The sequence below is a fragment of the Aythya fuligula genome, chromosome Z, assembly GCF_009819795.1.
Source record: "Aythya fuligula isolate bAytFul2 chromosome Z, bAytFul2.pri, whole genome shotgun sequence".
Classification (NCBI taxonomy): Eukaryota; Metazoa; Chordata; class Aves; order Anseriformes; family Anatidae; genus Aythya; species Aythya fuligula.
Genome location: NC_045593.1, coordinates 21,262,189 through 21,275,830, shown reverse-complemented (window position 1 = coordinate 21,275,830; position 13,642 = coordinate 21,262,189). Strand labels below are relative to the sequence as shown.

Sequence of the window (13,642 nt, the reverse complement as noted above, 5' to 3'; positions counted from 1 at the left end):
CTTTGGGATGGTGCATCTTGATTCAGAAAACAAAACATGATAAGTAATATTTCTGACCAGAAAGGGATGTTGTAGAAGATGCATGTAATTTTCAATACAAGAATATAGGAAGTAGCAATTGATATGAATTATCTCCATTTCTTCCTGTTACAACTGTTAATTTCACCATTCTCAACTGTAACTTTTAAATGCTAATCAAAAAGGAGGAAAAACACAAATACTAGTTATGGGTGAGGGTGAAAAAGGAGCAGACAGGACTATGAGACTAAGAAGCACTAGGAATATTCTGTTACTCCAGGCTGCCTCATTAGATCATTGTAATTTAAGATTCCTCAGTGGAAAAGAAACAATTATTCCATGGCACGGGAAGGTAAGCCTCAATTTATGTCCTGAACCTTTTTGCCATCTTCTTACAAAGAAGCAAATAAATGACTGATGGAAATAAGCAGCTACCACTGAGGGTATGGAAAATCTACACACATCTAGATGTTTATAAAACTATGTTGCTTGGAAATGCTACATTACAGGAAGTTCAACTGCAAGGTTGGAATAAAAATTAAGGCAAAGTAGGCAGACTAGATGCAGAAGCACCTATTTGCCAAACCGGCATTTTCTTCCAATACACTTCAAAACAACACCCCTACCCAAATACTGACCATATGGAAGCAAAGACCCTTATATAACTGTACTACCCCATTCTCTATATTAACCATAACAATCAAAAACATTTTGGCTGAGGTGATGCCATTCTCACTGACACACATTTTCACAGTCTTTCTGAGTAACAGTGAGCCAATATGACTTGCTTTCAACACCGAAATTGAAATCTGCAGTGGTCACTCTCCTGTATGATGTTATCATTCTACCTTTCTGATAGTAGATCGGTGGGCCATCTTTTCTTCCTCCATCCCTGCCCTAACACAAGTTCAATATGAGACCTCTTACAGGTACATAATGTCAGTAGGTCTGCATGCTTCATGAGTTCCAAGGCTTGTGGCATATTCAAACTCCGACAGCATTAGTCAACACCTGCCACAATTCATCCATTCTTTGACTTTTCCTGACCAGACTCAAATCTCATACTGACTGCAGTTCCTCTTGATTCCCTTTTAGATCACCTAAAGAAGCTAGTGACATTAGTCCTTCACTTCAAGTGATGAATGGTAACACCTCATGTTTTATATGCACATGGGCATAAACAAAGGACATCTGGAAGTTAAGATTTTACCTCCCTGTTTCATTGTTTCCATTTCTTCAGCCTGTCATGCTCATTTTTAAGTCTTTTTTCTTCATTATGCAACTCCTGTACCCAGAGGCAGAACATGAAAATGATTCTTCCCTCCCCTCAATGTAAAGCCATTTGTATCTCTGTAAATCTGACCTTAAAACTATCAAGCCTCTTATGACAGAAACTTTATTTGGTATTTTGATGATCTATAAAGAATACAAAAAACTTATTGTACAAAGCAGAAGTCAAACCTAATTCCTTACCACCTTCTCTATTCTTCAGGAGAAACTGAAAAGGTTACAGTGGCCCACAGGGTAGCATGCCAGCCTTCCTCAGCTCCTTTTATTTAACCTCTCTTTTACTGTGATTTCTCATCTGCAATCTCTTCTTCAGCTCTTTACTCTTTCTATTCTCTCTTTTCCTTTTTAAAAAATAATATAGCCCCTCCACTTTTAAAATGTTCTAATTTTCTTCCTAGTCTTATTTCACAGTAATAAACCACTGTATCCTATAATTGGATATACCAAATAAGCTACCAGCAGAAGTGGACATCAAAAATTCTCACATGACTACCAAAATGAACAAAGCATTTAGACAGCATTTACAATTTCGTTCACTCAGATTCATGTAAGTATTAAACAGGGATATTAGAGAAACGTTTCCTACACCAGCTAGATACACTTAAGTCTCTGCTGTACATTAGACCTGTTCTGTAGTTTACTAATACAATTTCAAACCCCAGAGCTTTATACAGAGTGATTTTTCTTATGTTACCTTTTTTTTTCCCCCTTTCTTCAACAAGAAAAATAAATCAAATTCTCTTTTTTTTTTCCCCCCCGTTAATCTAGAAGTGACAGACACTAGCCATAAAGTGGTTAAGATAATATGATGACAATCATGATGGATATGACGATCATGTTTGCAACAAACTGATATCTCTATAGTGATCATTTTCCAAGGATGAAACATGGACAAGGCTGCTGACTTTTTCACAGGAAAGCAACAAAAGCTGTCCTCCTATTCTTGGGACAGCTGCCTTTTCCTGACACTTTGGACTCAGAACAGGCTCACCTGTGCTAACTTACAGCGAGTGGAGTGATGTAGTGGTGAGTCATGCTACTTTGAATTATACAAATAGGGAAACAAAGTGCAAGCAACTTCAACAAGTCAGCACAAGTTAGTTATTTTAACTCTTAGAAAAAATATGTCTAGAGAAACATGTTCGTAACAACCACCAGAAGGGCTGTTTTTAGAACACTGCAGGTGGCAGCTGTTTAAGACAGTGTGACTAACAATATCAGCTAAGATTTTTATAGATATTAAAAACATTTATCTGCCTAATACTCCACTGTTTCTTTATATATAAAAAGAGAAAGTTATTAACGCAAGAAAATTTAAAACGCATTTTTACTTCTGGCCAAACAAACAAACCAACAAAAAACAACACACATTCTGCAAGTATGAAAACAGCCTCTCAAACCAAAACCAGAAAAATTAAAAGTAACAAATGTTCAGCATATAAAACTAAACACTGGCAAGCATATTCAACTAAATCAGCATCTCAGTAAAATATCGATGTACATACCAGAGATCCAACCCAGCCAAGTTATTGCTTGTGCATACGACTACTTATTGCTATTTGTGGTTTTCAAGTCGGCAAGATTAACATACCATGCCTGTTGTCAATTCACTTCTGGCAGCTGACAGAAAAACATATCACTGCACCCAAGCACTGTTTTTCAAATATTAATGCTTTTATAATCTGCAGTAAGCTCTTCACAAGGTAATTGCTTTGCAGCAGAATGTATCACCCAGACTGAAAAGCTATTCTGTCATTCCAGAATTACTGTCCTAGAAGCTGGCAGTCTGCAATGCAAGTTTTATTTCTGTACAAATACGCATAAACACAATTATTTTAGAGCTAGGTTTCTGATATGCAGTCACAATGGAAAGCTCCATTCCATGAGTTTCCAATAAAGGTTGTTTCTGAAACAACGGTTGCCACCATCTGGACAAAACTGTAACTTTCTACCAGACTTTAAAAATTAGCTTAAAGAACTTCTTTTTGGATGTACACCAGTAATATTCAATAATCAGTTTGCAAATGCTTTGTACCATAAGAAATCAATTTCTGCCTCTTCCCCAGACTTCATTTCTGTTAGCAAGAAACATAATATTCAAGAGAAAAGCATTAGCTCTAACCTCAGAAGACAAGCTTTAGAGATGAGACATTGTTCTTTCCACTCCGTCCTGTTCATTACAAAACATTACAGGAATGTTTCAATCTAGCCTCCAGCAGCAGATTTATTTGATAGAAAACTTCTTAAAAATAAAAGGTAGAAGTTCTGCTCTATGCACAGGAAGGCAACAGAACATGAGCTAAAACAGAATGGGAAAAAAAATACAAGCAGCAACAAAAACAGTCATACAAAATTAATTTAATTCCATCAGAATGTTTTTGTTTGTTTGTTTTTCTTTAAATACATGTACATATTTCTATTAAAGTCAGGACATCCTACATGTTTCCCACAATTGAGCAATTATTTCTTTTCCTGTACAGTTCTTTCTTATTTGTACATTTCTGATTTATTGTGCAAAACAATTCCTCAGAAAAAACACTTTCAATGTGAAGTTAAGAGGGTATTCCACATGCAGAAAGGTTTCCCACAGAAACATTGCCACTATTGTTTTAGATAGAATTTACAAGAATACTGAGAAACTCATCTTGTATGTCAGCTTCAATCTTCAAAGCTCAGATCATCACAAGCTTAGGTCACATATGCCCCCTAATGCGCAGTTTATGCAAGACATAAAAACCTAGGTACACTTCAGGCTTTTTCCAGCTATTCCTGGCACAATGCAGCTCCAAAACAAGTTTGATCTTAGTCTATTGTTTTCTACAGGGATCTCTAAAACTAATGATCCGTGCCTTTAGTACTGATACATAAGCATTTACAGAAACTAACCTCTTGTTGCTAATCGACTGTTCTTAAAAAACTTGCACATGGCTGTTATTTTATGGAATGTTCATTTTAACTACTAGTCCTTACAACAGATGACACAGAAAGGTTAAATATAAACTGGTCATTAATCAGCCTTTAGAGAAGATAAAAAATATTATACCCAATCTTAAATATTCAGTGACTCTTTATAGCAGTTTATTAATAAAAATGCAGAAAGTCTCTATTAACTTTTTCAATGGAAAATGGAGTTGGTTATTTCCTACAAAAAAAAATGTTGTCAATATAAACTGAAGAATTTGTTTCATAATTAATATATATGAACATTTTAACAATCACTCCATGTTCTGCAGCAAAAACAATTCATCATGTAGCAATGCCATGGCAGTGTGTTATATAGTAAGAAAAATAAATGCATTACATTGATAAATTTAGTCTTTTTAGTGAAATACTTGTCTGAAATACCAAAATGAGTCATCCATCACCACTACCCAGTTGTCTACTCCCAGCTTCTATTGTATCTGCTTTCAGGACTGGCATCTGAACAGTCAGCGTTAATGAGTTATGTATGCTGGATGCTCATCTCATGACAAGCACAATGCAGTTGTAATACTTAATCATTGTCATCAACTTAAGGGTAATCTTCTTAAATAAAAAAAAAAAAAAAGGCAAAAAACCATCTATATAATGTTATTAAAAAGAGAGTTGTTTTTTCCTCAAAGCAAACCTCCTTCACCACAGTGTTGAAGGTTGGACTCTCCTTAGAAGACGAGTTTCTTCCTGCATTAAAATAAAAGTCCCTGAAAAATACTACACAATGTACCCTCAGTCCCACTGCATCTGAACTGTGGTGCAAAGAAAGTCAACACCAAGTACTTAGATGCACTGATCTGCTACAACCACTTCTTACTAATGGTAGACAGAGCCCCAGGATTCAAGAGAGTCCTGGACCTAGGACTGTGTCTAGGGAGAACAACCAAAAGAAACTAAATGTAAATTCTTTGTATCGTAGACTCCATGTATTTCTATTTTAACTTCTATGAGACATCAGCACAGGCCAAAAGAAAGTCGGCAGCTAGCTTTTAGACTGATAGATACTACTACAAACAGTCCATCCTCACTTCCAGTTTAAGGTAGAATCTCTCTGCTTGTCTAAAATGAAGTCCAGGTCTGGGACCCAGGAGACTAAAGAAACTAAAGAAACTAAGAAACTAAAGAGAAAGCAGCAGCTGTCTGTTTTGCACCCTCCTTCTAGAAGAGCTTATTTGGTCAGGTACTGTACAAAGGCATAGAGCACATTAGGCCTAGCACTGTGCTCGAGCTATTTAGTCTTTCCAAATCTGGAGCACAAAAAAGCAGGTGTCCTGGTTTTGTTTGGGATAGAGTTAATTTTCTTCCTAGAGGCTTGTCTGATGCTGTGTTTTGGACATTTGATAGAAATAGTGGTGATAACACACCAATGTTTGAGCTGTTGCAGAGCCATGCTTGCACAGAGCCCAGGACGTTTCAGCTTCTTGTGCTGCCCTGCCAGCGAGGAGGCTGGGGGTGCACCAGGAGCTGGGAGGGGACACGGCCAGGACAGCGGGCCCAGGCTGGCCAGAGGGATGTCCCACACTGTGTGGTGCTGTGATCAGCAGTAAAAACTGCAGTTAAAAAAGGAAGAAGGAGGGGAATTTGAAGTGGTGTCGTTTGTCTTCCCAAGAAACCATAATGTAAGACAAGCCCTGCTTTCCTTGGAGTGACCAAACACCTGGCTGCTGATGGGAAGTAATGACCGAATTCCCCATTCTGTATTGCTTGCGCATGCGGACCTTGCTTTACCTAGTAAGCCGTCTTTGTGTCAGCCTATGAGTTCTCACACCATTACCTTTCTGATTCTCTTCCCCATACAGTCAGGGGAGAATGAGAGAGCAGCTGCATGGTACAGAGCCACCTGTTGGGGCTAAAACTCAACAGCACGGCACAGACACACTGAAGGGATCTCACAATGGAACCTGTAGACAACAACCGAGTCTTTCTACAATAACCAAGGCAGTTGCTGTAAATACCTGTTACCACTTTCATAGAGGAAATGGAGTGGTAGTGAAAAAATCACTAACAGCCTCAGCCCCAAGATAACACCATCATGAGGCAAGACCAGCATAATTGAAAAATGAGTAGGATCTTTATCTACAGCAGTTAAGAAGAAATTACTGCAGAAATAAGTCTCCGTCAGTTGGGGAAGTTTAAGGGATATAAAATCTCCTATATTCAAAGAATACAAAGCAATTTGTATTTAGACTGGTGCAAGAGGCTAAGCTCAAGGAAGACGAAATCTTAAAAGAAGTGATAGTAATAACAAATACCCCCTGACTCAGTTTGTTGTGTGAGTAAAATGGATACCGGCCTACAAGTTGGACACAGACAGAGAAAATTGGTACCCGAATTAAAAGAACGTGGAACTGAAATGTATAACATTAATATCGTACATGCTGTATTACAGATAATTTGTCATTTGTGTAGAATCATGTTCTCAGAAGTCTTTAACAACTCCACTATATGCTTTTTTTGTTTGTTTCTGAATGTATTGAAGGCCATTTTCTTAAAGCATACTGTTTTCATTCTACTTATTTCCTCCTTCCTTAATAATTGTTATAACCCATATACTCAAGTATATGGGTCAAGTGTGTCTGATTTTAACAATGAGTTCCATCAATTAGCATAATATAAACAGATCAACAGACCATAAAGCAAAGTTTAAACGCATTCATGAAAAAGTTCCATCACTTCTTTGAGCAGGGAATTCTTGCTCACTTCATTCAGAATTCTTTCATCCTGCTGCTGATCAGGGATTTTTTTAGATCATCTAACGTTAAAATTAGTGCCCTGTAAGCATTCATCAGTAAGATAAAAATAAAACAATTATCAAAAATATTTTCACCTAGACTTCTAGTAATATTTTCCATGTGCACTCTCCTGTATTGTAGTTACATCAAAAGGACAAAAGGAGAGAACTGTCTGTTTGTGACTTAAGACATTTATGAAAGATGTGGTATTACTTTTGAGTAATCCAAATTTCAGGTTGTAGAGTAAAATTATAACCCTTCCCTTACTTTCATTCTAAAAATAGAAGAGAAGCATGGGAAGAGTGAATAAAACATTAGCCCCTTGCCAGATATTTATTCCTTGCCTGTTTTTTTTAATATTTTTTAAAAATTCCTGATTTCTCTCGAGCAACACCCATTTAACTGGGTTTGGTCATGGGAAGTAGGAAAGAGCTTAACAGCAAACTTTCTAACAGAAAGTCGAGGAAGACTTAAGTAAACATGGTAAATATGTTTGTATGGTAAGACTGATAGCTCTTGACTTTGTTTCAAGACAACTTGTATAACCTTACCCTATCTAACAGCTCATCGTCTTCATTATCTCTTCCGTGCCAGCTTTAGCCTGCAGCTTATTCTTCATCAACTCATTTTAAATCATTTTTCTATTAAAGTTTTCTGCAGAAAGGTCAAATAAATAACAGTGAAAAGTTAGCATCAGTGATAAAGAAAACAGGGAGAAGAGATCTCTCCCTTTTGGTAGCAGTAAACTCTGTATCTACACGTCTGATATTCATGGGTTCTTTTTTGGCTCTCTTTCCCTTCAGCATAACGATGAACGCTTTCTTAGTAAGAGAAGATTTTTGCTTGTGAACATCCACCTGGGATCTATGAAGCCCTCTAAATCTTAATACAAAGCTGTGCAGAATATAGACTGCTTTCCTTAAAATACTTTTGTATGCTCCTCAAAGTCACAACTAGACCCAGTAGCGAGAAGACCAAAAGCAAGACACAGGAAGCCTGGGATTGTTACGATGTATTAAGCCAGAGGAATCATTGCTGACAAAAGGGCATTCATATCATCTTCCCAAATACTTGTTCAAGCAGACCTGCTTTAAGTCACTGCCAGTTCTTCAAGAAGCCATATAGCAAAACAAGTCAGGGAACTTCTTGGAAGGCACCATTACTCGAGAAGACATTACATGTATCTGGAGGGATGACATGTGCCCTCCTCCCTACCCCCTGCATTTCAGGAAGGGCACTGACTTCAGTGACTTCACAGCCTCAAATCTTCTGCTTCTACTCCTCTGCTTTTACTCTGAAGAGTATCACACAGAATGAGTCTCCACAGCCTTGGGGCGTTCTGGTTGAATTGATCATGTAAAATATATGGAGTACAGCAAGCAGATAAATAAGCCTGTGCAGGGAATGAAAACATAACTGACAAACATTGTGGCATGTACACTCACAGCTTCAGGGGTGACACCTGCAGTTCGTTACGCAGAGTTGCGCAGCGCTAAGCGTTGAGACCGCTGTGAGGACGTGCTATACACACACCTCAGCTCCCCAAACACAGAAACGGAGAAAACCGCCCTTCCTCAGACGCGCAGCGAGCACACACGCAGGAACGCGCTTCAGAAGAGCCCAGAAGTACCGAGAAGAGCCCAGAAGTACCGAGAAGAGCCCGCTGCTGCCCAGCTCCCCACTGCAGGCAGGCGGCCGCGCTCCGCACCCCCTGGATAAGGGGCTGCGCCCCCTGCCCCGCCGCGCCCTGCCTACCTGCGCGGGACTCGTGCTCGGGCACGCGGTAGTACTTGTTGCCGAACTGGTCGGTGCCCGCCAGCTCCTTGCCGGGCCCGAACAGCCGCAGGCGCAGAGCCCGCAGCGCCTGACGAGCCCTGCTCATGGCGGGCCGGCCGCTTAACGGCCCCCAACGGCCCGTTAACGGTCACCAACCGGCCCCGGCGCCGCTCCCCGCCCCTGGAGCCGGCATGCCAGCAACGCCGCTCGCCATTGGCGGGGGCCGGCCAACCCCGGGCGCAAGATGGCGGGGGGGCGGCGGGCGTCGCGGTGGGGGCGCCATGTTGGGGTTCCTGTCGGGCCGCCAGGCCGGGCTGGACGAGCCGCTGCGGCTGCGCCGCGCCGAGGCCACCCGCAGGTAGCGGGGCCCGGGGGAGCCGGGGCCGGGCCCGGGGAGGCCGCCGGGAGCCCGGCGCTGCCCGCGGGGTTGGCGGCGGGGCCCCCGCCTGCCTGGCGCTGGGGCCGGCGGAGGAGCGGTGGCGGGGCGGAGGGGCTCGGCGGGGCTCCTGCGACTGTCGCGATAAAGTTTGGTCAGGGAGCAGGGCTGGCGGGTGTGCTGGTGAAGCCCGGCAGGGATTTGCCCCTCTGTGTGTCGCGACAGGAAGGCTGCGTTCCTCCCCTCACCGTGCAGCGCTGAGAAGGAAGCGCAGCCTGCAGATTCACGTTACTCAAACGACCCTTTACCTGACTTGTTTATTATTATTTTCTCCCTAAAAGATTTCATTTTGGTTTTGAAAGAGACCTTTTATAGTCTTCAGCAGTTGACGTGTGTAACTGCCATCTAACGTGTAGCAGTCACGTGCCTTAAAACATCTCTCGAAGGGGTTTCATCACGTCACTAAAATTCTTGAGCCCGAAAGCTTTTAATTAACTATCTTGTGCAAGCCAACAATCTAGCATAATTATGTTGTTTTCTGTATTTTAAAAGCGCTTAAAGGACTTAACTGCTTCTGAAGCACGTCTGTAGGCACGCTGTTAGGGGTCTACCTGTAACATTTTCAAGTTTCTCCCGGAAAATGTTAGAAAATACTAATCACAGCTCCAAGGTGTTTCAGGGAAGCTTCACCTTGTGGAGAGCAAATTTCTTATTTGTTGTTGTGGAAAACATAACGCACAAAGATTGTGCCGTGACAGGAAATACTGTAATTTGTTAAACTAAACGAATCTGTCCACTAGGTGTCCGTAGTTCCAAGGAGGAGTGATGGGGCATAATGAAGCTTCTAAGTAACTAATACTTGTTGCAGCTGTGACAAATACTTCATAATGTTTACCCCCATGTTGTATTGTTAAACTACATTCCTGTTTTTATGCTTCATATATTGACCCCAAGTGCAGCTTCAGTATTCCTTTGAGCCTGTTTTACATACATACTTCCATCTTACCTTCCAAACAGCACATACTTTTTCTGTCAGATTTTCAAGTCTTATTTCCAGCATTGTGTCTGTATTGCAGTATTGTGTCTGCAAGTCTAATTTTGGGGAAAAAAGAAAAAAAGATGGGAATGGGTTAGATGCATTGAGGAGGAGTGAAAATATGATTTAAGCTGTTTATAACTACATAGCAACGTTTTAAAGATCTGTTGTTCTTATTGTTCGTCTCTGTTTTCTTTTTTTTTTTTTTTTTTTTTTAAGGGTTCTAAGTTTGGAATTAAATAAAGATAGAGATGTGGAAAGAATACATGGAAATGGTATTAACAGCCTTGATATTGAGCCTGTTGAGGGAAGATAGTAAGTATATGCTTCAGTTTAGTAAAAATGCTTTTAAGCAGTTCACTGTCTTTTGGTAATACCAAGTTATTTTATTTCTGAACTTGTATTGATCAAATTGAGATCATACATGTAACTTCAGTACTTTGTTTACACTTTCAGCATGTTATCAGGTGGTTCAGATGGTGTTATTGTAGTTTACGACCTTGAAAACCTGAGCAGAAAACCAACTTACACGTGTAAAGCAGTTTGTTCTGTGGGAAGGTATGTACAAATTCTTGTAAAAGTTCATAGTGATATTTGTTGAGAGACTAGCACTAAATTGACAGGTTAATGTGAATTCTTACTTCTAGGCTATAGAAGACAAGAAAATAGTGCCAGAAATCTTTAAGGACTAGATTGTGGCTTATGTTTGTGGCATACAGGGAAAAAAAGGCAAGAAACTTTGTGACAATTTATGTGATTTACTAAGTATTGGGATTGTTGTTTTATTATTATTATTATTATTATTATTATTATTATTTTATTTGGATTCTAAGAGCTACTACGCATGTGCTTTGATTCATTGTTGATACCGTTTGAGCAGATCTCTGGTAGTTTGAAGGTTAAAATGGAGAGGGTTAATTGTGCCAAATGGAAAATAAAGTAGAGAGGTTTGCATTGATGTAGACCACAGTCAGAGATAGGACTCCAATCTCACGTTTTAACAGTAAGAAAAAAGAAATCCTCTTCCATGTCACAATTCTTCGCCTCTGAGATTTCTTACTAGTTTATATTAAAATCTGCTGACATTATGCTATCAGCTATGAGGTGATCACTTCATGACTGTTGTAGAAATATTTCTTGCATTAAAAAGATATATGCATCTTGGAATAATTATGTGTTTAAGTAAAGGAAAAATAACCTTTGTTTAACTTGTTCAGCTAATTGGAAAAAATATATATATACGTTTGTGGGTTTTAGTTAGAACCACAGAATAGTTTGTGTTGGAAATGACCTTAAAGACCACCCAGTTCCAGCCCCCCTGCCATGGGCAGGGACACCTCCCACCAGACCAGGTTGCCCAAAGCCCCATCCAGCCTGGTCCTGAACAGCACCTCCAGGGATGGGGCATCCACAGCTTCTCTGGGTAACTTGTGCCAGGGCCTCACCACATTCACGGTGAAGAATTTCTTCCTTAGATCTAATTAAATCTGCCCTATTTTTTATTGTAAAGCTATTACTCCTCGTCCCATCACTGCACTCCCTGACAAATTTTCCCTCGCCAGCTTTCCTGCAAGCCCCCTTTAGGTACTGGAAAGTTCCTATAAGGTCTCCCCAGAGCCTTCTCCAGGTTGAACAACCACAACTCCCTCAACCTGTCTTTGTAGGAGAGGTGCTTCAGCCCTTTAATCATCCTCAGGGGCATCCTCTGGGCTTGTTCTAATACTTGTGTCCTTCTCGTGCTGTCCTCAGAGCTGAACACAGTTCTCCAGGTGAGGTGTGATGAGAGCAGAGGGAGAGAATCACCTCTCTTGCCCTGCCGGCCATGCTTCTTTTAATGCAGCCTGGGATACAGTTTGCTTTCTGGGCTGCAAGCGCACATTGCTAGCTTCTGTTGAACTTCTTGTCAACCAGCACCCCCAGGTCCTTCTCCTCAGGGCTGCTCTCTATCCATTCTCTGCCCAGCCTGTGTCTGTGCTTGGGATTGCCCCTGCCCAAATGTAGGACCTTGTGCTTGGCCTTGTTGGGTCTCATGAGGTTCGCACAGGCCCACCTCTCAGGCCTGTCCAGGTCCCTCTGGATGGCATCCCTGCCCTCCAGTGTGTTGACAGTACCACACAGCTTGGTGTCATGGGCAAACTTGGTGAGGGTGCACTCAATCCCACTGTCCATGTCACCAACAAAGATGTTAAACAGCGCCCATCCCAGTTCTGACAGTTAGTGATGCAATACTGACACTACTCATCACTGATTTCCACCTGGACCTTGAGCCATTGACCCCAACGCTTTGATGTGACCATCCAGCCAATTCTTTACCTACTGAGTGGTCCATCCATCAAATCCATGTGTCTGCCATTTAGAGACAAGGATATCATGGGAGACAGTGTCAAATTTCCCCTCTCCCTTTTCCCAGCTTTACAAGTAGCTATTTTAAGTTCATCAGGTCTAGTAGTAATTAATGCAAAACTTTTTAAGAACATGTTTGAATGAGGACAGATGCATTACTGACAAAAATCGGACATACTGTTCTGAAGACTGGGTACTACTATAATGCTTGTATAATCAGTATGAAAACTCAAAACTTCTATTGGTTTAAGACCTTCCCTGCAAACAGTTTAAATTTGTCCATTATTGGCTTTGTCCACTAGCAAAAACTGTTTCTTCCTTGTGCATAGATATTAAGGTTTTCCCATAGGTTAGAACTTTAGCTGAGTGTAACAACAAGATCTATCCAACTCTGTAAAAAAATAAAAAAATAAAAAAAAATCAGTAGTTACATTTTTTCCCTTATTTTTCTCTAGTCTTCAGATTAGTTGAGGTCTAATAGCTTCATGAATAGATCAGCAAGAGTGGAAAATATTTGTAACAGATACAGAGTCCCGGATTGGTATATTGGACCATAAGAAAGAAAGAAAAACGACTTGTAGAACTTACATCAAAACAAATGGGTAGGAACAGAATCTACTGCAAGTAAGCTGTATTTGGTAAGTGTTGATGTCTGGGACTTCTTAAACAAAATAAATTAAAACTGTAATTAAGAACAAGTAATGACTATATATCCCCAAATCCCAGAACTAAAATAAATTTTGAAAAACAGCAAACTGAAGAAATGTGTGCTGATAACAAACAGCAAAAAAGAAATACAAATCTGTGCTAAAATCAAGCCATTGTTTACTTCTCAGTCTGGTACGTTGAAGTGTTCCATACTTTAAAATTATGTTTATGAGTTTAGCAAGTTGGCAGTCTGTTTCTTGAGCAGGTGTTTATTTGGGTAGATTTGTCTTTTATTTCTCATCACTTGTACAGAAGTTTGAATCATAGTAGCAAATCCAAGTGTATGTAGCACAGTGTTCAAGATGATGGTGTTGTTGTTGTTATTATTTCTTAAAGTAACCATAGCAGGGTTTTTGCCTCAAATTATTTATTTCAAGTATTCATGTCGCT

The 13,642-nt window shown here is 40.3% G+C and overlaps 2 protein-coding genes across 3 annotated transcripts in view; one reads left to right on the top strand and one right to left on the bottom strand.

The window, feature by feature from the left end:
- The window catches only part of NDUFAF2 (NADH:ubiquinone oxidoreductase complex assembly factor 2), a 58,573-nt gene extending 49,616 nt beyond the window's left edge, over positions 1–8,957 (bottom strand). Inside the window, exon 1 of the mRNA XM_032205779.1 lies at positions 8,769–8,957. Coding sequence (XP_032061670.1) covers positions 8,769–8,895 — 127 coding nt within the window. The 5' untranslated portion in view covers positions 8,896–8,957. The remainder of the gene's footprint in view (positions 1–8,768) is intronic.
- A 110-nt stretch (positions 8,958–9,067) lies between these two features.
- Positions 9,068–13,642, top strand: part of ERCC8 (ERCC excision repair 8, CSA ubiquitin ligase complex subunit) — a 34,930-nt gene continuing 30,355 nt past the window's right edge. The window contains exons 1-3 of one of the 2 annotated variants that reach the window (XM_032206221.1): positions 9,068–9,147; positions 10,421–10,516; positions 10,658–10,759. In XM_032206221.1, the coding sequence (XP_032062112.1) occupies positions 9,071–9,147; positions 10,421–10,516; positions 10,658–10,759 (275 nt within the window). In that variant the 5' untranslated portion in view covers positions 9,068–9,070. Of the gene's footprint in view, positions 9,148–10,420; positions 10,517–10,657; positions 10,760–12,999; positions 13,183–13,642 lie in introns of those variants that run through there. The other variant, XM_032206222.1, reaches the window with a different exon arrangement.